The sequence below is a fragment of the Bombina bombina genome, chromosome 1, assembly GCF_027579735.1.
Source record: "Bombina bombina isolate aBomBom1 chromosome 1, aBomBom1.pri, whole genome shotgun sequence".
Classification (NCBI taxonomy): Eukaryota; Metazoa; Chordata; class Amphibia; order Anura; family Bombinatoridae; genus Bombina; species Bombina bombina.
Genome location: NC_069499.1, coordinates 546,300,664 through 546,325,004, shown reverse-complemented (window position 1 = coordinate 546,325,004; position 24,341 = coordinate 546,300,664). Strand labels below are relative to the sequence as shown.

At 41.5% G+C, this 24,341-nt stretch overlaps 1 protein-coding gene across 1 annotated transcript in view; it reads left to right on the top strand.

Annotated features, from left to right (window-relative positions):
- Window positions 1-23,866, top strand: part of BMPR2 (bone morphogenetic protein receptor type 2) — a 498,659-nt gene extending 474,793 nt beyond the window's left edge. Inside the window, exons 12-13 of the mRNA XM_053698685.1 lie at window positions 3,100-4,325; window positions 21,443-23,866. Coding sequence (XP_053554660.1) covers window positions 3,100-4,325; window positions 21,443-21,684 — 1,468 coding nt within the window. The 3' untranslated portion in view covers window positions 21,685-23,866. The remainder of the gene's footprint in view (window positions 1-3,099; window positions 4,326-21,442) is intronic.
- Window positions 23,867-24,341: the final 475 nt, after the last annotated feature.

Here is a 24,341-nt window from a genome sequence, read left to right as displayed (position 1 = left end):
TCTCTGATTTGATCATCGATACTTTGATACAGGCTCGAAAGCCTGTCACTAGAAAAATCTATCATAAGATATGGCGTAAATATCTTTATTGGTGTGAATCCAAGGGTTACTCATGGAGTAAAGTCAGGATTACCAGGATTCTGTCTTTTCTCCAAGGATTGGAGAAAGGGTTATCAGCTAGTTCCTTAAATGGACAAATTTCTTCTTTGTCGATTTTGCTTCACAAACGTTTGGCAGATATGCCAGATGTTCAGTCTTTTTGTCAGGCTCTATCTAGAATTAAGCCTGTATTTAGACCAATTACTCCTCCTTGGAGTTTGAATTTAGTTCTTAGAGTTCTTCAAGGGGTTCCGTTTGAACCCATGCATTCCATAGATATTATATTGTTATCTTGGAAAGTTCTATTTTTAGTTGCTATTTCTTCTGCTCGAAGAGTTTCTGAGCTTTCTGCATTACAGTGTGATTCGCCTTATCTTATCCGTGCCTTGGTCTTGGTCCGTGCCTTGAAGTTTTACTTACAGGCAACTAAGGATTTCCGTCAATCATTATTGATTGATTGTTCTGGAAAGCGTAGGTGTCAGAAAGCTACGGCTACCTCTTTCTTTTTGGCTGAGGAGTATCATCCGCCTGGCATATGAGACTGCTGAACAGCAGCCTCCTGAAAGAATTACGGCTCATTCTACTAGGGCTGTGGCTTCAACATGGGCCTTTAAAAACGATGCATCTGTTTAACAGATTTTTAAGGCTGCGACTTGGTCGTCCCTTGATACTTTTTCCAAATTTGATACTTTTGCTTCTTCTGAGGCTGTTTTTGGGAGAAAAGTTCCTCAAGCAGTGGTGCCTTCCATTTAGGTCTCTGTCTTGTCCCTCCCTTTCATCCGTGTCCTGTAGCTTTGGTATTGTATCCCACAAGTAATAATGAAATCCGTGGACTCGTCGTATCTTGTAGAAGAAAAGGAAATTTATGCTTACCTGATAAATTGATTTCTAATATGATACGACGAGTCCACGGCCCTCCCTGTCATTTTAAGACATTATATTTTATTTTTATTTTTTATTTATTTTTTTGAATTTTTTAAATGCTTTATTGAGAATTTTCCAAGGTATACATAGATAAAACAGAAGAAGAGCATTTAGATCAACATTTTTTGTTACAGAAAGAGATAAAAATGGAGCTTTGTTACAATTATACGTTTACCTTTGCAATAATTATTTACATGCCTTTATAACTCGAAATCAGTGATTCTATATGAATTAGGTCTGGAGCACCAATCTGTCAATGCCTGGAAGTAGGAGGTGGCTAAAAGTGGGGTGACGCTAGCGCCTTCATTTCTTTTGTGAGCTGACCCTACTGTACCTGTTTATTACGTGGAGTGAGGTTACGAGTATCTGGGGTGTGGTTCTCGTTGTGTGGTCTAGTTTCTTGAAGTGTGTAGGAGGGATAAGGTGGAGTGGGGGAGGGTATGTTACTATAGGCAGTGTAGGTATTCTTCCCATAAGAAGGTTATATTTTGGAATTCTTCTGTTCGTTTGGTACAGATATAGTGATATTTCTCTAGTTGGAGGTAGTGGGTGACTTTGGCTTTCCATACGGCCAGAGGTGGTAGGTCTATTTTTTTCCAATTGAGTGGATAAGCCTTTTTGCAGAGTTTATCATGACAGTGAGGAGTGCCTGTTTTAATTTGCAGGGGATTTTAGGAAATTTGTTGAAGAGAAAGACCCAAGGTGTGAATGGGAGAGAGATGCCCAGAGCTTTTTCAATTTCTGGTTTGAGAGAGCTCCAAAAAGAGGTTGCTTTCGGGCATGTCCACCATATATGTGCAAAAGTTGCTATTTCCCCGCATTCCCTCCAGCATGTGGTTGTTGTGCCGGGAAATAAGTGGTGCAATCTAACAGGAGTGTAGTACCATCGGCTCAATAGTTTGAGATTCATCTCTAGTGTCGAGATGGATGAGGAGGCTTTTGTCATTTGTTGATATATGATTGCCCACTCAGATGGGTCTAGGGTGGTTTCAAAATCTGACTCCCACCTAGCTACATATGTTGGGGGTGTCAGGTGAGCTGCTTGTGATAGTATTCTGTATGTTATTGATAATATTCCTTTTTGTGGGTGGGGGTGGTAGCATATTGCCTCAAATTGAGAAAGGGGCCTTTGTAGCTGGGATTTGAAGGGGTGTGTAGTTAAATAGTGTTTCAATTGTATATAGGTGTACCAGTTTTGGAAGTATGTGCCCAGGGTATTGCATATTACCTGTTGTGGTTGGATCCCTTTATCTTTATATAAAAGGTGGTGTGGGATTGAGCTTTGAATAGAAGGAGTGGGCTGAGTTACGGCCTCTGTACTTATTTTGGACGAGAATGGCGTATTTTTGCTAATTGGTGTCAGGGGAGAGCATAGAGTGGAGATTTTGGGGTGTTTCAGGAGTATTTTGTCCCATTGCTTAAGAGTTTCATGTACTAATCTGGGGGTTGTGCTAAGTAGTGTCCGTTGGGTTTTGGGGATCCAGCAGTTCCCGCATAGATAATGTGTGTCCGAAAGTGTTTGTTCTAATCGAATCCATTCTTTGTTCGAGCTGTGTTTGCACCAGTCGACGACTCGTGTAAGGAAGGCTGCCTGTCTGTATCTCATTAGATTTGGGGCTCCTATCCCTCCTAATTCCCTTGGGCGATATAGAGTAGAGGTGGCAATGCGGGGTCTTTTGTGTGACCAAATGAAACAGTTGATTTGTTTCTGTAGGGAGAATAGGAGATGATCTGGGATGGGGACTGGGAGAGTTTGTAGGAAGTATAACATTTTAGGCAGGATTATCATAACCTGTGCCTTTGTCAAATGTCATCTTAGTGAATGTAACCTAGCACCTATACACAGTATATATGTATGGAAATTTCCACTAGCACTGGCCTTGCAAGAGATTTCAGCGATTGAGTAATAAATTAGGCTTTTTGCTATATTTAGCTTTTTGTGGACTACAAGCTCTTTCGCTTATGACTAATAAGAGTTTACCCCTGATTGTTAAATTTATGATATTTTACATGTTTTTTGCTTGGTTGTTCAATGCAATGTAAGTAATTTCTTTCTCTGTTTTCTTGTCCTTTAAGTAATTTATCTCAGAGCCGACGAGTTCCAAAGATTAGACCATATCCAGATTACTCCTCATCCTCTTACATTGAGGATTCTGTGCATAATACAGACATCATTGTGAAGAACATCTCATCTGAGACTTCCATGTCTAGTACGCCCAACACCACCAGCGAGAAGAATCGCAACTCCATAAATTATGAGAGGCAGCAGGCTCAGGCACGCTTACCTAGCCCAGAGACCAGTGTCACAAGCTTGTCAACAAATACCACAAACACTACAGGACTCACACCAAGCACTGGTATGACCACAATATCAGAGATCCAGTACTCAGATGATGCTATGCACAGTGTTCAACCCATGGGGCCAACACCTGTTTATTTGCAACTGACAGAGGAAGACCTTGAGACTAATAAGCTGGATCCAAAAGAGGTGGATAAGAACTTAAAAGAGAGCTCAGATGAGAACTTAATGGAACATTCCCTAAAGCAGTTTAGTGGACCTGACCCACTGAGCAGTACCAGCTCCAATCTTTTCTATCCACTGATAAAACTAGCAGTGGAGTCCACAGGACAAACCGATTTCAGTCAAGCTGGAAACCCAGATGCTATCTCTACCCAACTGTATCCTCTTCCAAAGCAACAGAACCTTCCCAAGAGACCAACCAGCCTCCCACTGAATACAAAAAACTCAAGCAAGGAGTCCCGGCTAAAATTTGGTAGCAAGCACAAATCTAATTTAAAGCATGTTGAAACAGGTGTTGCCAAAATGAACACAGTAAGTGCTGCAGAACCACATGTAGTAACTGTAAGTACTGCTGGGGTAGGGGGCAGGACAGGCTATGTGAATTCTCAAGGCCCCACAAGCCAGCATACCAACTCTGCATCTAGCACTAACTCAATGGCCTTAAGAGCACAGGAGATGCTACAGAACCAATTTAGAGGAGATGACAGCCGCCTGAACATAAATTCCAGCCCAGATGAGAATGAACCTCTGCTCAGGCGGGAGCAACAAGCTGGACAGGATGAGTCTGTTTTAGATAGACTAGTGGATAGGAGGGAGCACCCTGCAGAGAGCAGTCGTGTGAATTCCAACAATAACAACAACAGCAGTCAGTGTGTGCTCCCAGATGTAGCGGCACAAACCGCTCCTGTAGAGACCAGGCAGCATCCGGCAAGGAGGGCACAAAGGCCAAACTCTCTGGATTTGTCATCCTCCACTATTATGGATAACTGCAGCATACAGTGTAAGTTTACTGTGATTAAATTCTGTCTACATCCATTTTACTTTTTGATGCATTTGTAAGTAGGCTCATATAACTAGTGATTAAGCTTGTAAAGTATGACCATCAAAATGTTAGTGCGATTTAAATATTTCTATGCATTCTAAATTAACCTAAACAATAGTAGGTAAATTCTGCACTTCTTTTGTAGATATCAGTTTAAACTGATTTTGAATCAAAGATGAAGTGTGTATTTATGTACAGCTCATTCATATGGAAAAAATGTTTTTGGCTGAGAGAGAACAGGTCTATAGGTAGACAGTATCATGCCCCACAAGCATAGCAAGACAAAATTATTTTACAGCAGAGAAACCTATATAGAGCAAAATAAAAAATTATTGCTCTATTGCTTATATTTCTTTTTAAAGACACGATGAGTCCTCAGATTTCATCCATACTTGTGGGATATTCACCTCCTGGTCAGCAGGAGGAGGTAAAGAGCACCACAGCAGAGCTGTATATATATAGCTCCTCCACAGTGGCGTCACTAGGGGGTACGGGGGGGGTGCTGGCCGCACCTGGGTGACACCCTCCAGGGGGTGACACCAAAAAAAAATAATATTTTTTTTTATTGAAATTCAAAGAAATACATGTAGAGATGCATAGATTTTTTTTTATTAGAGGGGCCGGCATTTGTGAACATTAGTGGGACTGGGGACTGCTAGCCTAAACCTGCCTGCCTATCTGTGTCCACTGCTCAGTGACGTGTGGAGCAGTGGAGTCACTCACTGCTGTGCTGTCTCTCTAAACGGGAACTGGGAAATCATGAGGGGGGTGCCTGGCACTTGACCGCATGACTGTCTGACACTGTCTCTAAAATGAAGGAGCCACGTATGATGCCCACCAGACTGGTACGGTTACGGTACACTAAAGAGGTAGGAGGGGAGGGCGGGCGGGGGTGGACAGAGTGCAGAGTTGATTGGCCATAAGAAGCGGTAGGCACGCTGCCCAGGGCTGTGCACTGACAGACTTGGAGTCAGAGAGCAGAATTTGTATAGTTTGCACGCCTAAACCTTTTCTTCAGTGGTTTATTTTAGAGTGCTCTGTTTATGTTTCATTTGATGCTCTGCTGAGCCAGGGAGCAGCTCTAGGCATGAGCTTTATAATTAATGCAGTACAGTTTACATATTTTGTATGTGTGTGTGTCTGGGTTTTTGTGTGTGTGTCTGGGTTTTTGTGTGTGTGTGTGTGTCTCATTGTTTTTGTGTGTGTGTGTCTCATTGTTTTTGTGTGTGTGTTTTCTCCAACATTGGTGTGTCCGGTCCACGGCGTCATCCATTACTTGTGGGAAATATTCTCTTCCCCAACAGGAAATGGCAAAGAGCACAGCAAAAGCTGCCCATATAGCCCCTCCTCAGGCTCCGCCCCCCAGTCATTCTCTTTGCCGCTCTGAACAAGTAGCATCTCCACGGAGATGGTTAAGAGTATGTGGTGTTTAGTTGTAGTTTTTTATTCTGCTATCAAGAGTTTGTTATTTTAAAATAGTGCCAGTTTGTACTATTTACTCTAAAACAGAAAGGGATGAAGAGTTCTGTTTAAAAGAGGAGTATGATTTTAGCAGCAGTAAGACTGTCATTTTCCCTCTTGGGGATTGGTAAGCCATTTTCTTAGACTCTTAATAGAGTGAAGGCTTATTATGGGCTATACACTGGTTGACACTCTTGTGGGCTAAATCGATTGCTTTATTTAAGTATTTTATACAGTTTGAAGTGATTTTCTAAACTTTTAGTGTTTGGGAACGTTTTTAGGCGCCAGGCAGTCATTTAGACACCTTCCCAGTCAGGAAGGGCCTTTCACTATAGTAGACAGAGCCTCATTTTCGCGCCATAATTGCGCAGTTTCTTTTGGATGCAGTGCATGCAGCTGCATGTGAAAGGGTCTGGTGATCATTGAAAACGTTCCTGGAAGGCTTCATTTGGTATCGTATAACCCCCAGGGACAGGTGAAGTCGCAGCAAACGCTGTGGCTGGGACTGTAGTGGGGTTAAAATTGCTGATTGATTAAACGGCTCCGGTTTTCCTCATTTAAGGGGTTAAAAGCTTGAAAATTGGGGTCAGATAACCAGAGACTCACTCTGTTGGTGGTTGACTCAGGATCACCTGTCTCAGGGAATGAGTTTCCGCAGACCAGAGTGGGTCATTGTCACGACCGACGCCAGTCTATTAGGCTGGGGCGCGGTCTGGGATTCCCTGAAAGCTCAGGGTCTATGGTCTCGGGAAGAGTCTCTTCTCCCGATAAACATCCTGGAACTGAGAGCGATATTCAATGCTCTCCGAGCTTGGCCTCAACTAGCAAAGGCCGGATTCATAAGATTCCAGTCAGACAACATGACGACTGTAGCTTACATCAACCATCAGGGAGGAACAAAGAGTTCCTTGGCGATGAGAGAGGTATCCAAGATCATCAAATGGGCGGAGGATCACTCCTGCCATCTATCTGCAATTCACATCCCAGGAGTAGACAACTGGGAGGCGGATTATCTGAGTCGTCAGACAATTATGGGGCATTCCAGACATGGATCTGATGGTGTCTCGTCAGAACTTCAAGGTTCCTTGCTACGGGTCCAGATCCAGGGATCCCAAGGCGACTCTAGTGGATGCATTAGTGGCGCCTTGGTCGTTCAACCTAGCTTATGTGTTTCCACCGTTTCCTCTCCTTCCCAGGCTCGTAGCCAGGATCAAACAGGAGAAGGCCTCGGTGATTCTGATAGCTCCTGCGTGGCCACGCAGGACTTGGTATGCAGACCTGGTGAATATGTCATTGGCTCCACCATGGAAGCTACCTTTGAGACAGGATCTTCTAGTACAAGGTCCATTCGAACATCCAAATCTAGTTTCTCTGCAGCTGACTGCTTGGAAATTGAACGCTTGATTTTATCCAAGCGTGGGTTTTCAAATTCAGTGATAGATACTCTGGTCCAAGCCAGAAAACCTGTGACTAGAAGATTTACCATAAAATATGGAAAAAATATATCTGTTGGTGTGAATCCAAGGGATTCTCCTGGAGTAAGATTAGAATTCCTAAGATTCTTTCCTTTCTCCAAGAGGGTTTGGATAAAGGGTTGTCAGCGAGTTCTCTAAAAGGACAGATTTCTGCCTTATCTGTTTTGTTACACCAACGCCTGGCAGCTGTGCCAGATGTACAAGCTTTTGTACAGGCTTTGGTCAGAATCAAGCCTGTTTACAGACCCATGACTCCTCCTTGGAGTCTAAATTTAGTTCTTTCAGTTCTTCAAGGGGTTCCGTTTGAACCCTTACATTCCATAGATATCAAGTTATTATCTTGGAAAGTTCTGTTTTTGGTTGCTATTTCTTCTGCTAGAAGAGTTTCTGAATTATCTGCTTTGCAGTGTGATCCACCCTATCTGGTGTTCCATTCAGATAAGGTCGTTTGCGTACCAAGCCTGGTTTTCTTCCAAAAGTTGTTTCCAACAAGAATATTAACCAGGAAATACTTGTTCCTTCTCTGTGTCCGAAACCAGTTTCAAAGAAGGAACGTTTGTTACACAATTTAGATGTAGTCCGTGCTTTAAAGTTCTATTTAGAAGCAACAAAGGATTTTAGACAAACCTCATCTTTGTTTGTCGTTTACTCTGGTAAGAGGAGAGGACAAAAAGCTACTGCTACCTCTCTTTCTGGCTGAAAAGCATTATCCGATTGGCTTATGAGACTGCCAGACGGCAGCCTCCTGAAAGAATCACAGCTCACTCTACTAGGGCTGTGGCTTCCACATGGGCCTTCAAGAACGAGGCTTCTGTTGATCAGATATGTAAGGCAGCGACTTGGTCTTCCTTGCACACTTTTGCCAAATTCTACAAATTTGATACTTATGCTTCTTCGGAGGCTATTTTTGGGAGAAAGGTTTTGCAAGCCGTGGTGCCTTCTGTTTAGGTAACCTGATTTGCTCCCTCCCTTCATCCGTGTCCTAGAGCTTTGGTATTGGTTCCCACAAGTAATGGATGACGCCGTGGACCGGACACACCAATGTTGGAGAAAACAGAATTTATGCTTACCTGATAAATTACTTTCTCCAACGGTGTGTCTGGTCCACGGCCCGCCCTGGTTTTTTAATCAGGTTTGAAAAATTTCTTTCTCTATACACTACAGTCACCACGGCACCCTATAGTTTCTCCTTTTTTTCTCCTAACCGTCGGTCGAATGACTGGGAGGCGGAGCCTGAGGAAGGGCTATATGGGCTGCTTTTGCTGTGCTCTTTGCCATTTCCTGTTGGCGAAGAGAATATTTCCCACAAGTAATGGATGACGCCGTGGACCGGACACACTGTTGGAGAAAGTAATTTATCAGGTAAGCATAAATTCTGTTTTTGTGTGTGTGTCTGAGTGTGTTTTCGAGTGTTTGTGTGTGCATCTGAGTGTGTTTTTAAGTGTGTCTGAGTATTTGTATGTGTGTGTGCCTGTGTTTTTTTGTGTGTCTGCTTTCGGGGGGGGGGGGGGGTGACACCATAACTTACCGCACCGGGTGACACCAACCCTAGTGACGCCACTGCTTCTCCCTTCCCTCCCACTCCAGTCATTCTCTTTGCCTATGTTAGTGATAGGAAGAGGTAAAATGAGGTGTTAGATTAGATTCTTCAATCAAGTGTTTATTATTTTTAAAGTAGTGCCAGAGTGTGCTGCTTTGTTCTAAGATGTAGCCATAGTCCATATCAGTCTCTACAGTAGAGCTTTTGGTGGCTTTAGAGCAATGGGAACTTGTGGGACATAATTCTCACTGCGCCTCCCATAGATTATATGCTGCCCTATTTGTGAAAGTCTGAGGGGTAAAAAAATAGACTCAGTACTTTTTGTTTACCAAAGGCCAATGTGAGGGAGAAGATATAGAAACCTTGCAAGCCGCGTGAGCTGCCTTACTGCCGAGCAGATTTCTGAGGTAAGTGCTAACTTTTATTGGAAGACAACAGAAAGATTGGCACTTTATTATTTTCAGGGACACTTTATGACATTATCCCTGGGAGTGTGGATAATTTATTGGGCAGTGGTTGCAGGCACTGGAGGATGTGGAGAAGTGGCTTGAATTTTTTATGGGTATTTCGCCATGATTATAAGTTATAGAGTGCAGGTCTTATTTTATTTACCCAATTTGGATTGGCCTTTTTATACCAGTTAGGTGTTACTCATGTAGCGTAACTCCCCACTCCCGACAGCTGTATTTTACTTTCTAGCCTTTCGGGAGGTATGTTTTTACATGGCTATGGTGTGGGTTACTGTTCCGACGGCTCCATTTTTACTAATTAGCCGCCCGTGAGTTCCAGCTTGATACGCCCACGATGGGCGGAGCTATGGTGTGTATTACGGCTCCATTTTTACTAATTAGCCGTCTGGGAGTTCCAACTTGATACGCCCACGATGGGCGGAGCTACGCTACGTCACACTAAAGGAAGTTTGCGCGCCTTCTTTGTACAGTCCCGGTAAACGTTGAGCGAAGGGGTCTCCTCTGCTGCGGTCATTCCGCAGGGAGGCTTTCTTATGCATGCTAAGTTTAGTTTTGAGTGGTGCGTTGCCTGCTGTTTGTTAGTCAACCTTACGTTAGCTGACAAAAAGGGACAACAGTTGCGTTTTTTCTTTTACAAGATATGACGAGTCCATGGATTTCATCCTTACTTATGGGATATCGCCTCCTGGTCAGCAGGAGAAGGCAAAGAGCTCCACAGAAGAACTGCATAAATAGCTCCTCCCTTCCTCCCCAACCCAGTCATTCTCTTTGCCTGCGTTAGTGATAGGAAGAGGTAAAGTGAGGTGTTATGTAGATTCTTCAATCAAGAGTTTTAGTTTCAAATGGTGCCAAAGTGTACTATTTTACTATAAGAGCAGCTTCTGGAGATTATAACCTTATGGTTATGGGAACTGGGGAGGTTTTAGCCTCACTGTACCTCCCATATTTGTGCTGCTCTTCTATGATGGTCTTAGAGAAGTTTAACTAAGACCCTTCTGTCTTCACAGGACCTCAGGAGGAAGTGGACCTCTTGACACTGTGAGTTTTCATGCTGTTTCTCAGCATGGAGGTAAGTGTAATCTTTTATTTCTGGGGCTCTGCAGCACATCTCAGAACTGACTGTACTCTGCCTTTTTTTTATCAGGGGCTATGGGCTTACAGGCTTCCCTATGTCAGTATGCAGCTTCTCACTAAGGTCACTAAGGATGAGAACTGACATATTGTCTCTTTTTTCCAGACATGCTAGCTTTGCTACTTAAAAAATATGGGCTAGAAACGCTGGGATTTTATGGTAACATACAGTTTATATTGGGCAAATCTCTATTTTATTTATGAACCTTATAGAGATGGCTGACGCTGGGGTATGGCAGCAGTGGGAAAAGAAGGATTTTGTATTCTTTTCATTAGGCTCCGGTAAATGGCGGTACTAGTTTGTGTTTCACCGGGTGTTATGTTTTCGCCCACGATGGGTGGGGCTTGGTGTTGGCGCGCTTTCGCGCAGTTACTCCTATACTGGGTTCTGACTGGCAGTGTTTTCCTCAGGGCTCCTAAGTCCGCTTGTCGCAATTGCAAGCGATCTTAGGTGCACCGGGCGAGAGTGATTAGTGTTGAAGCGTGGAGGCAGGTAGGAGCCGCAGCGGAGCTGTGGCAGGGTGACTGTGTTTGTTTTTTTCTGAGACAAAAGTCTAAACGAGTCTCCAGTGGGTTATTTTCTCTTACAACTTCGACACAGGAGAGTAGATATTAAAAAGAAAGCCTATCTGTCTATTTACCATATACGAGAACGTTAATACAGAGGGTCTATTAAGGACACAGTACATTAATTTTGTTTAGCAATTTTTTATCAGAAAACGTCCAAGTTTGCTATTGTGTTTTTCTGTATATCAAAGAGGACATTGAACAAAGCACATGTCCTATGTGTTTAGATGCCATTGTGGAACCCCCTGTCACACTTTGTCCCTCATGTCTTGAGAGAGCTTTACAGTGTAAAGAAAATATTTTTTTTAATAAAGATATTTCTAAGGAAAGTTTTCAGCCTGAGGAAATTCAGGGTATGCCGCAAATTTCTCCCCAAGCATCACAGCCTTTAACGCCCGCTCAAGCAACGCCGATTGCGTCTGCTTCATTTACTCTGCAAGATATGGCTGCAGTTATGTCATCCACTCTTTCAGAGGTTTTATCTAAGTTGCCAGTTTTTCAAGGTAAACGCAGTAGGACAGAGGCCCATGAGGTTCCTGCGACTTCTAATGCTCTGATGGCTATCTCCGATGTACCTTCCCGGGGCTCTCAATTGGGGGGTAGGGAAGCCCTTTCTGAGGGGGAACTGTCTGACTCAGGGAGTGCTTTAACTCAGACAGATTCGGAAGTAATGTCTTTCAGATTTAAACTTGAACACCTTCGGCTTTTATTACGGTAGGTTTTGATGACTCTGGACGACTGTGACTCTATTGTGGTTCCTCCAGAGAAATTGAGTAAGATGGACAGATATTTGGAGGTCCCTTCATATTCTGACGTTTTTCCGGTTCCTAAGAGAATTCCGGAAATTATTGCTAGGGAATGGGAAAGCCCGGGTATCCCGTTCTCTCCTTCCCCTATATGTAAGAAAATGTACCCTATAGCTGACACCGTGCGGGACTCTTGGCAGACGATCCCTAAGGTGGAGGGAGCTATCTTTACCCTGGCTAAGCGTACAACTATCGCTATCGAGGACAGTTGTGCTTTCAAAGACCCCATGGATAAGAAGTTAGAGGGTCTTCTCAAAACACTATATGTCCACCAGGGGTTTCTATTGCAAGCAACGGCCTGCATTGTGACAACTGCGGCTGCTTTTTGGTTTGACGCTCTAGAAGAGTCTCTTAGGACTGAGACTTCTTTAGAGGAAACACAGGATAGAATTAAGGCCCTTAAGCTGGCTAATTCTTTTATTACGGATGCCTCCTTTCAGATCACCAAGTTGGCGGCTAAGAATTCAGGATTTTACATCTTGGCTCAGAGAGCCTTTTGGTTAAAATTTTGGTCTGTGGATGTCTCCTCGAAGTCTTAGCTTTTAGCTATTCCTTACAAGGGAAAGACCCTGTTTCCGGCTTGACTTGAAGGAGATCATTTCTGACATTACGGGAGGTAAGGGGCACCTCCTCCCTCAAGATAAAACATCCAAGCAAAAGGGTAGACAGAGTAATTTTCGTTCCTTTTGAAATTTCAAAGGAGTCCCCTCTTCTTCTTCCACTAAACAGGAGAATTATTCACAGGCCAAGCCCACTTGGAGACCCAACCAGTCTTGGAACAAGGGTAAACAACCCAAGAAACCAGCTGCTCTCCCAGCGGAAGGTTTCTACTTTCACGATTGTCTGTAGACCAGATCAAAAGAGAGGCGTTCATACGTTCTGTAAAAGACCTCTACTCCATGGGAGTAATTTGTCCTGTTCCAATAGAGGGACAAGTTTCTCAGAGTCCCATCCTTCAAGATGGAGACTATTCAGACAATTCTTCCATTGATCCAGGAGGGTCAATATATGACTACCGTGGATTTAAAGGATGCATACCTTCATATTCCTATCCACAGAGATCACAAGTTCCTGAGTTTTGCCTTTCTGGACAAACACTTTTAGTTTGTGGCCCTTCCTTTCGGTCTGGCCACAGCACCCAGAATCTTCACAAAGGTTCTATGGTCTCTGCTAGCGGTTCTCAGGCCGCGGGGCATTGCAGTGGCGCCTTATCTGGACGATATTCTGATCCAGGCATAGTCTTATCAGCTGACAAAGTCTCATACCGACATTGTTCTGTCTTTTCTAAGGACTCATAGGTGGAAGGTGAATATAGAAAAAAGTTCTCTAATTCCACAGACAAGGGTTCCTTTCCTGGGAACTATAATCGACTCTCTATCCATGAAAATATTTGACGGAAGTCAGAAAGTTGAAGATTTTGGATACATGCCGAACCCTTCAGTCCAATCCTCAGCCGTCAGTGGCTCAGTGCATGGAAACAATTGGATTGATGGTGGCAGCAATGGACATCATTCCGTTTGCTCGCTTTCATCTCATACCTCTTCAACTGAACATGCTCAGACAATGGAATGTCTCCTCAAATAGATCTCGATCAGGAGACAAGGGTCTCTCTTCTTTGGTGGTTGTCGTCGGATCATCTGTCCCGAGGGACATGCTTCCGGATACCCTCATGGGTGATAGTGACAACGGACGCCAGCCTGCTAGGAAGGGGTGCAGTTTGGAACTCCCTGAAGGCTCAGGGTGTGTGGACTCGGTCAGAGTCTCTACTTTCAATCAATATTCTGGAGTTGAGAGCAATATTCAATGTGCTTCAGGCTTGGCCTCAGTTGGCCTCGGCCAAATTCATCAGATTCCAGTCGGACAACATCACGACTGTGGCTTACATCAATCATCAGGGAGGAACAAGGAGTTCCTTGGCGATGACAGAAGTATCCAAGATAATTCAGTGGGCGGAAACTCACTCTTGTTATTTGTCATCAATTTACATCCCAGGAGTGGACAACTGGGAGGCGGATTTTTTGAGCAGACAGACGTTTCATCCAGGCGAATGGGAACTTCACCCAGAGGTCTTTGCCAGCCTGATTCTCAGATGGGGCAGGCCGGAGCTGGATCTTATGGCGTCTCGTCAGAATGCCAAGCTCCCGAGATACGGATCTAGGTCCATGGATCCTCAGGCCGAACTGATAGATGCCTTGGCAGTGCCTTGGTCATTCAACCTAGCTTATGTGTTTCCTCGGTTTGCTCTCCTTCCTCGGGTGATTGCTCGAGTCAAACAGGAGAGGGCCTCGGTGATTCTAATCGCTCCTGCGTGGCCTCGCAGGACTTGGTATGCCGATCTGGTGGACATGTCATCTATGCCGCCGTGGAAGCTTCCATTGAGGCAGGACCTTCTCATTCAGGGACCCTTCCATCGTCCGAATCTAATTTCTCTGCAGCTGACTGCTTGGAGATTGAATGCTTGATTTTATCTAAGCGAGGGTTCTCTGATTCGGTCATTGATACCTTGATTCAGGTACGCAAGCCTATTACTAGAAAAATTTACCATAAGAGATGGCGTAAATATCTTTATTGGTTTAAATCCAAGGGCTACTCACGGAGTAGGGTTAAAATTCCTAGGATTTTATCTTTTCTCCAGGAAGGATTGGAGAAAGGGTTGTCAGCAAGTTCTTTAAAGGGACAGATTTCTGCTTTGTCTGATTTGTTACACAAGCGTCTGGCAGATGTTCCAGACGTTTAATCTTTTTGTCAGGCTCTGACTAGAATCAGGCATGTGTTTAGACCAATTGGTCCTCCTTGGAGTTTGAATTTAGTTCTTAATATTCTTCAAGAGGTTCCGTTTGAACCTATGCATTCCATAGATATCAAGTTATTGTCTTGGAAGGTTTTATTTTTGGTTGCTATTTCTTCTGCTCGCAGAGTTTCTGAGCTTTCTGCGTTACAATGTGATTCTCATCTTATATTTCATTCCGATAAGGTTGTGTTGCATACCAAACCTGGTTTTCTTCCTAAGGTTGTTTCTAACAAAAATATTAATCAGGAAATTGTTGTTCCTTCCTTGTGTCCTAACCCTTCTACTAAGAAGGATCATCTGTTACATAATTTGGACGTAGTCCGTGCCTTGAAGTTCTACTTGCAGGCGACTAAGGATTTTTGCCAAACATATTTATTGTTTGTTGTTTTTTCTGGGAAACGTAGGGGTCAGAAAGCTACGGCTACCTCTTTGTTTTTGGCTGAAGAGTATCATCCGTGTTGCATATGAGACTGCTGGGCAGCAGCCTCCAGAACGAATTACGGCTCATTCCACTAGGGCTGTGGCTTTCTCATGGGCATTTAAAAATGATGCTTCTGTTGAACAGATTTGCAAGGCTGTAACTTTGTCGTCTCTTCGCACGTTTTCCAAATTTTCCAAATTTGATACTTTTGCCTCGTCCGAGGCTGTTTTTGGAAGAAAGGTTCTTCAAGCAGTGTTGCCTTCCGTTTAGGTTCCTGTCTTGTCCCTCCCTTTCATCCGTATCCTATAGCTTTGGTATTGTATCCCATAAGTAAGGATGAAATCCGTGGACTCGTCATATCTTGTAAAAGAAAAGGAAAATTATGCTTACCTGATAAATTTATTTCTTTTATGATATGACGAGTCCATCCCCTCCCTGTCATTTCTAAGACAGGTTTATAGTTTTGTTAAACTTCACCTCTGCTCCTTAACTTTTCCTTTCTCTTCATTTCTTTGGTCGAATGACTCGGTTGGGGAGGAAGGGAGAAGCTATTTATGAAGATCTGCTGTGGAGCTCTTTGCCTCCTCCTGCTGACCAGGAGGCGATATCCCATAAGTAAGGATGAAATCCGTGGACTCGTCTTATCGTAAAAGAAATAAATTTATCAGGTAAGCATAAATTTCCTTTTTCTGCTTGTATGTTACAATACAGCACTGTATTTTAATATTTAAAGCACAGTACTACCCGATTTTTAGTTAAAACTTGTGATGTAAGAGGCCCTACACCATCTATGTTTACATATCTACTGTTAATGGTATAAATGTAAGGTATTTCTAAACATTTAAAGAGACAGTACCGCCCTATTTGAGTTAATCATTTAAGGGCACAGTACCATCTAATTTTAAGTTAATCAACTTATGATGTCTTTTGGTCCAAAAGGCCCTATGTCCTATTTGTTGGCTCTATATTTAATGGAATAAATGTATAGCACATTTAGGAATGTAAAGACACAGTAAGCATTATTAAGTTCAATGCAAACAAAGAGGTTACATGTGCATTATGCCTTTGATGCTAATGTAAAAAAAAAATATATATATATATATATATATATATATATATATATATATATATGTTCCTCACGTTCTTGGAGGATTTTACATTTTCAGAGCCAACATTGTCTTGAATGTGACAAGAAGCATTCTGACAATGTTCAATACATGCCGCAAGTGTCCTAAAAAACTTAGCGTCCATTCATCCAGTGCCCTGCTTTTCCTCCACAACTCTTTCGGGAGTTATCTTGCAAAACATCGCTTCCCTCTTGTACTAGGCGATCTCGTGTGCGTTTGTTGGCTTTTCCCATGTTGCAGGGAGAGCGTAAGAGGAAAATTTAACATTCAGTGAGCGAGGCTTCTGTCACGGTTGTTGTTGTTATCTCAGAAGTCCCCTCCTAGACTGAGGAAAAGGATACTTTGGTAGTCTCTGAGAATAAGATTTCAGTTTCTGACAGTATAATTCCTCTTGCTGATACTGTAGTAGTTTCTTTCAGGTTTAAGCTAGAGCACCTCCGTCTGTTACTTAAGGAGATTTAGCTAATTTGGTTGAAAGCGACTCTTATGCCGAACAGATAGCTCAGCTTGCTAAGGCACTGTGGCTGAGCCTTGTAGCAACCCAAGGGTTGCAGGTTCAATCCCCAGTGAGGTCCACTCAGCCTTTCATCCTCCCGAGGTCGATAAAGTGAGCATCGCCTTGAGTCCCTTAGGGTTGTTTAGTCGCGCTTTACAAGTACCCGATACAATATCATTCAACAAATATTTAGAGGTTCCTTCCTTGACTGATGGTTTTTCGGTTCCTCACCGAGCTTTTGAGTTAAGGCGAATCTATTAAGGAGGCTTAGCAAACAGTTCACAAGGTGAAAGGAACAGTTTCCACTTTAGCTAAGAGCACTACTATTCCCATAGAGGATAGTTGGGCCTTCAAAGAATTCTATAGAGGGTTTACTCGAGAAGATTTATGTAAACCAGGACTTACAATGACAACCATCTGTGTGCATTGCTACCGTCACTTGCGCTGTGGTATATTGGTTTGATACGTTGTCTGATGTTATCAGGACGGAACTTCCCGGGATGTAATCCAGGATTGGATAAAAGCTTTTAATTAACTATTCCATTATTACGGTTGCTTCCCTTCCAGTTATCTATTTGGGAGCAAAGATTTCAGGTTTCTCTAGCTCGCAGAGCCTTATGGTTTAAACCTTGGTCTGCAGATGTGTCCTCTAAGTCTAAGCGTTTAGCAATTCCTTACAAGGGTAAGTCCTTGTTTGGACCTGGTTTGTTGGAAATGATCTCTGATGACAACAGAGTTGAAAAGGTTTTTCCCCCAGAGGCAGGTTTCTGCTTTCAAGATTATCTGCAGACCAAAGAGAGGCAAAAAGAGAGGCATTCTTGAAATGCGTAGGAGGCCTCTCAGACTTGGGAGTGATGGTTTCAATTCCACTACAGGAACAGGGTCTGGGTTTTTTATTCCAATCTGTTTGTGGTCCTCTATAAGAGGGTACCTTCAGACCTATTTTAGATCTGAAGAGTCTAAATAAATTTCTCATAGTACTTTCATGTGTCCATTCACAAGACTCATCTCACTGGACATACTTTTTCAGATCATGGTTCTTCCTTTCGGTTTTGCCACAACTACCAGAATTTTCACAAAGGTATAGGAATTGCTGTTGGCGGTGTTTTGGTTACGGGGCATTACAGTAGCGCCCTATCTGGACGACATTCTAGTCCAGGCACCATTCTTCCAGCAACCAAGATTTCATAACCTTCCTGCGTTTTCATAAGTGGAAGGTAAATTTGGGAAAGGAGTTCCTTAGTCCCAAGCACAAGGGTAATTTTTTTGGAACCATAATAGGCTCTATATCTATGATGATTTTTCTAAGTCAGGAAATCAGTTATTATAGATTCTTGTCTAGGCCTTCAGTCCACTTCTCTGCCATCAGTGGCTCAGTGCATGGAGGTAATCGAGCTGATGGTGGCGACTATGGAGATTATCCCGTTGGTTCGTTTTTCACCTCAGACCTCTGCAGTTAAGCATGCTTGGGCTATGGAACAGAGATTATACGTTTTTTTCTTCTCAGCTACTACTGGAGCAGGAGACAAGGATCTCTTCAATGGTGGTTGTCTCTGGATTTTTTTCTCCCAGGGTCCTGCTTTCACAGCCCATCTTGGGTGATTGTGACAACAGACGCCAGTCTTGTAGGATGGGGAGCAGTCTGGGGCTTCTTAAGGGCTTGGGGGGTCTGAACTCAATCGGAGTCTGATTTTTTTTTCCTATCAGCATCCTGGAGATGAGAGCGATCAGGTTCCAGTCGGACAATATAATGTCAGTGGTTTACATCAATCATCAGGGAGGAACGAGGAGTTCCTTAGCGGTGATAGAGGTATCCAAAATACTTTAGTGGGCGGAGACCCACTCTTGCTGCCTGTCGGCGATCCACATCACAGGGGTGGACAACTGGGAGGCGTATTTCCGGAGAAGATGGATTTTTCATCCGGGGGAGTGGGAACTCCATCCAGAAGCGTTTGTCAGCCTGATCCGCAAGTGGGGTCAGCCGGAATTAGATCTTTGGGCATCGCGTCAGAATGCCAAGCTCCCGAGATACGGATCGAGGTCCAGGGTTCCCCAGGCTGAACTAACAGATGCTCTGACAGTTCCTTGGTCCTTCGATCTTGCATACCTATTTCATCCGTTGCGCTTATTTCTTGAGTCATTGCTTGAATCAAATAGGAGAGGGCATCAGTGATCCTCATTGCTCCTGCGTGGTCTCGCAGGATTTGGTATGCAGATCTGGTGGACACGTCATCTGCCACCTTGGAAACTTCCGTTGAGGACGGACTTTCTCATTCAAGGGACCTTCCTTCACCCAAATCTAGTTTCTCTGAAGATGACTGCTTGGAGATTGAACACTTAGTGTTTTCCAAGCAGGGGGGGGTTCTGATTCGGTCATTGAGACCATGATCCAGGCTCGTAACCCTGTGACTTGAAATATTTATCATAAGATATGGTGTACATATCTTTATTGGTGTGAATCCAAAGGCTACTCATGGAGTAGAGTTATTATTTCCAGAATTTTGTCCTTTCTCCAAGGAGGATTGGAGAAGGGTTTATCGGCAAGTTCCCTAAAGGGTCTATTTTATTACTCAAAGTGTAGCGGTTGTCCCAGACGTTCAATTTTTTGTCAGGTTTGGTTAGTATCAGGCCTGTGTTTAAACCAATTACTCCTCCATGGAGTCTGAATTTCGTTCTCAAAGTTCTTCAAGGGGTTCCGTTTGAGCCTATGCATTCCTTAGATTTTAAGTTGTTATCTTGGAAAGTTTTATTTCTTGTTGCCTTTTCTTCAGCTCAAGGAGTGTCTGGACTTTCGGCATTACATTTCAATTCTCCTTACCTTATTTTTCATTCAGATAAGGTAGTTTTACGTACTAACCTAGGGTTCCTTCCAAAGGTTGTCTCAAGCAGGAACATTTTTCAAGAGATTGTTGTTCTTTCCTTGTGTCCTACTCCTTCTTTTTAAAGGGAATGTCTTTTACACAATTCGGACGTGGTCCGTGCTTTGAAATTTTATTTACAAGCAACTAAGGACTTTCGTCAGTCTTCTTCTTTGTTTGTCGTTTTCTTTGGGAAACGTAAGGGTCAGAAAGCTACGGCTATCTTTCTTTTTGGCTGAAGAGTATCATCCGTTTTACATAGGAGACTGCTGGACAGCAGCCTCCTGAAAAAGTTACGACTCATTCCACTAGGACTGTTGCTTTCTCATGGGCATTCATAAATCATATTTCTGTGGAACAGATTTGCAAGGCTGCAGGTCCTCTTTTCACACTTTTACAAATTCGATACTTTTGCCTCGGCTGAGGTTGTTTTTTGGGAGAGAGGTTTTTCAAGCTGTGGTGCCTTTCGTTTAGGTTACCTGTCTTATCCATCCCTTATCATCCGTGTACTCTAGCTTTGGTATTGTATCCCACAAGTAAGGATGAAATCCGTGGACTCATCATGTCTTTAAAAAGAAAAGAAAATTTATGCTTACCTAATAAATTAGTTTCTTTTTAGACACGATGAGTCCACGGCCCGCCCTGTTCTATGAGACAGGTTATTTATTTTTGTAAACTTCAGGCACCTTGGCTTTTTCTTTTCTCTTCCTAACTTCGGTCGAATGACTGGAGTGGGAGGGAAGGGAGGAGCTATATATACAGCTCAGCTGTGGTGCTCTTTGCCTCCTCCTGCTGACCAGGAGGTGAATATCCCACAAGTAAGGATGAAATCCATGGACTCATGTCTAAAAAGAAACAAATATATCAAGTAAGCATAAATTTTCTTATCCAGAAAGAAGTACTGAGACACAAAAAAATACTGTTTTGCACAACCATCACAGTTATATTAATATACTTTTTACCTCTGTGATTACCTTGTATCTAAGCTTCTGCAGACTGCCTCCTTATCTCAGTGTTTTTTACAAACTTGCATTTCAGCCAATTCACTGTGAAAAGTTAATAAAATGTACTGAGATAAGAGGCAGCCTTCAAGGTCTTAGAAGTCAGCCTATGAGCCCTAGGTTTAGCCTTCAACAAAGAATACCAAGAGTACAAAGCAAATTTAATGATAAAAGTAAACTGGAAAGTGGTTTAAAAGTGCATGTCCTATCTGAATCATGACTTTACTCTCCCTATAAGTACTATTCCCTGCACCTTTTTCTCTCTTTATACCGTTCTTAAAATATAGCAAGAACCCTCAACGTGACAAGTTTGTTTCAACATGGGCATGAGAGAAAATATAATATATATGGTGATTATTCTATATAACCATTTTAAGGTTTTTTGTTTATAGTGTTTGTTAAATAAAAGTAAAATAAAATGTATTTTAATTATGAAAAACCATGCAGTTGTAGTTTTAAAGGACCACTAAATACAGTAGAATTGCATAATGAAAAAGTGTCTAATGAAAAGACAATGTAATAGCACTGTGAATTCCAAATAAGCAGTAGATTTTTTCTTTTCGGACACATTTATTTTTTTCCCTCTTTGCCGGCCCCCTGCATCATTTGACATTGGCCAATCACAGACTAGTATACATATACCCTGTTAACTTGTCCACACGCTCAGTAGGATCTGGTGCCTCCAAAAGGGTGTATATCAAAAAAAGAATGCAACATTTTATAACAGGAGTAAATTGGAATGTTAAACTGTATGTTCTAGCTGAATCATAAACGTTGGCACTACATGCTTAAAAAAATTTGAATGCTTTTAAAGGTTTGGTTGCATTGAATTATAACCTTCCATTTAGCTTGTTTTTAATATATTAGCACTATTTGCAGTGTGTGTGTGTTTTTATTTAAGGTATTAAACTTGATTTTTCATTCTGTCTAGATGATACATTATCAGACAGTCGTTCAGGAGAAAAAATAAAGAAACGAGTTAAGACACCATACTCCCTCAAACGCTGGCGTCCCTCTACTTGGGCCATTCCAACAGAACGGCAGGACTATGAGGTTAACAACAATGGAATTGGCGAGACCTTCAGCCACTCAAAGTCCAGCACTGCTGTTTATCTTATAGATGGGGCCACCACCACTGCTGCCCTTAAAGATGCCAGGATGAGCTGCTTATAAGTTACCAATCCCTTCTCATGTGGCTTTTTTTTTTTCTTCAAACTCACAAACTTGGTGTGTTTTTGTTTTTTTATTGCATCATAAAAAGAGTAAAAGACCTGAAGACAAAAACGACAAAGCAACATAATTTGTATTATCAACTCTTTGTACAGGACTTGCTTTAACCCATGTTCTGAGAGACCAGCAATGTCTTGTAAAACTATTTCATTGCTTGTCTCTACAGAACCTGAAAGGTTTGAATAGATTTCAGCTATGCAGCAGAACACAAAACGGCTTATGCTTCCATATTTTTATTTTCATCATTTTTAGTTTGTTGTAGATTTTTTAAAATTGTTTTTGCACCTTTTTTTCTGATTTAGTGTTGCTCATGTTTTTTTTAAGTCTGATCATCAAGCTTTACATATAAGTATATGTAACAAGAAAACAAGGAATGAAATGTAGATGAGAAATTTTTGTTTGAAACAACAAAAACGTTTGCCGACCAACACGGTCTCTAAAAATGCAGAGTAAAATGTCAGACAGGATGAACTGCAACAGTGTCTTGTAAATGTATTTTTAATTTTTAAGTTTGTCTCGTCCGTATGTTGGTGTTAAGTGGTGCACTCAAGGAGAGAGAAGTATGTTCTCAAAGAGAGATGCTTAAATTCTGCCTTTTCTTTTACTAGCTAAGACTTTGCACTTTTTAGATAAAAGCACTGCGGGTCATGTTAAAAATGGCTGCTTCTGTGAATCTCTCCATTTTGCTCCATCCATGAACCATTTGCTGCAAATAGGTTTCCTTACACCCTGTTTGAGTTGTTAAAATATATCTAGGTATAAGGAAGACAGATTTACAGCATCTTCCATCAGTATATTATTTTAGGGGCTTTTAATATGTTTACCTTTACCAGACTTTGAATACTGAAGCATGAAAATTGGAGCGAGAATACACAGGTGACGCCAATTAAAGCTTTGTTTAAAGAAAATAATAGATTAAAAGTATATACAAATATATATATGTGATCTTATAAAGAAGGTCTACAAGTAATATTTTATCCTCTGTGCAGAAGTGAGCATTTGATTACCATGCTGCATTATCTTTTAAATTCCTGGCTTTTCTTGTACTGAAATGTGCAATGGTCTATAATTTGCGCAATGCTTTACTGGAAAGTACTTTTTCTCTAACAACTTATGCCATGTTTGCAAATATTTTTTTTAAATAAATATCCTTCTCTAAAAAAAAACCAACTTATAAAATGTTCTTGTGCACTACTCTATACATTTGACTTTTTGTTGGTTGAATTCTTATTTATAACACAATATCAAGTTATGCAAATTTGTTATCTTTAAGAAAGAAAAGTGTTTTTGCTCTTTTAGATTTAAGTAAATGCAAAATATTTCATTTACTAACTAAAATATTAAAGGGCACGAACCCCAAACTTTTTTTTTTCTTCATAACAATTTTAAACAACTTTCTAATGTATTTTTTTTATCAAATTTGATTAATCATCTTTGGAAGAAATGCACTACTGGAAGCTAGCGTTTGCCAAGGACAAAAAGAAAACTTAAGGAGCCAATGGCAAGAGGCATATAGATGAAGCCAATCAGCAGCTAGCTCCCAGTAGTGAAATGATACTCCTAAACCTAAGTATGCTTCTCTACAAAGGATACCAAGAGAATGAAGCAAATTAGAAAATACAAGTAGATTGGATAGTTCTGTCTAAATCTTGAACGTTGTTTACTTTCTGTCCCTTTAAGTTTCTCAATTTTACAAGCATTTCACAATCAAAAGTCTAATAATTCTTTAGAAGTTTATTTTTTATTTACAGATTATTCACAATTGTTCTGAAATACAGTGACATACAGAAAAGTATTTAGTTTGAGAAACAGCAAGAAAATGCATTGTAAACTCCTTATATACAGAAAATGTATTAGTTATATAAACAAATAAACAAAAGGTGATCAGATCTGTTAGTTTACACTAGCGTTACATGTAATACGAGGCCTGTTTTTCAAGTCACACCATGGATAATGATCCTCACCCTATGAAAAGGTAATAAAAAATCATGCAAGTTGTAAAATTACTAAATGTGTTAAAAGGTTTAAGAACAAATACTGGTATGCAGAATGAAAATTATAATATTGTTAACACAGTGGATTAAATGTATTTAAATGTTCTTTTTATTAAATAACTTTAAAGAAATATAGATTGTAATATCTGAATTTCAATGCTGGAAATATATTCCTTCTTTAAATCTTTAAATATGTATATATTCAACTTAGTTCAAAGGCTATTGGGCTGTATATATATATATATATATATATATATATATATATATATATATATATATATATATATATATATATATATATATATATACACACTCACACAAATGTGTGTGTGGAAAAATATCACTATGGTTTACAAGTCAGGGATTAAAAGCTACTAGCCCAGAGGCACAAAGTTAGTAGTCCACTCAATGTTAAAGATAAGAAAAAGTCAAATTTCTAAGTCGTCCGTTGCAATTTCTGGTCATCTGTGGCCACTGGAGATTTCAAGCCCTGTATGTGTATATGTTTCTTTCATGTAAATGGCAAGAGTCCATGAGCTAGTGACGTATGGGATATACATTCATACCAGGAGGGAGCAAAATTTCCCAAACCTCCAAAATACCTAT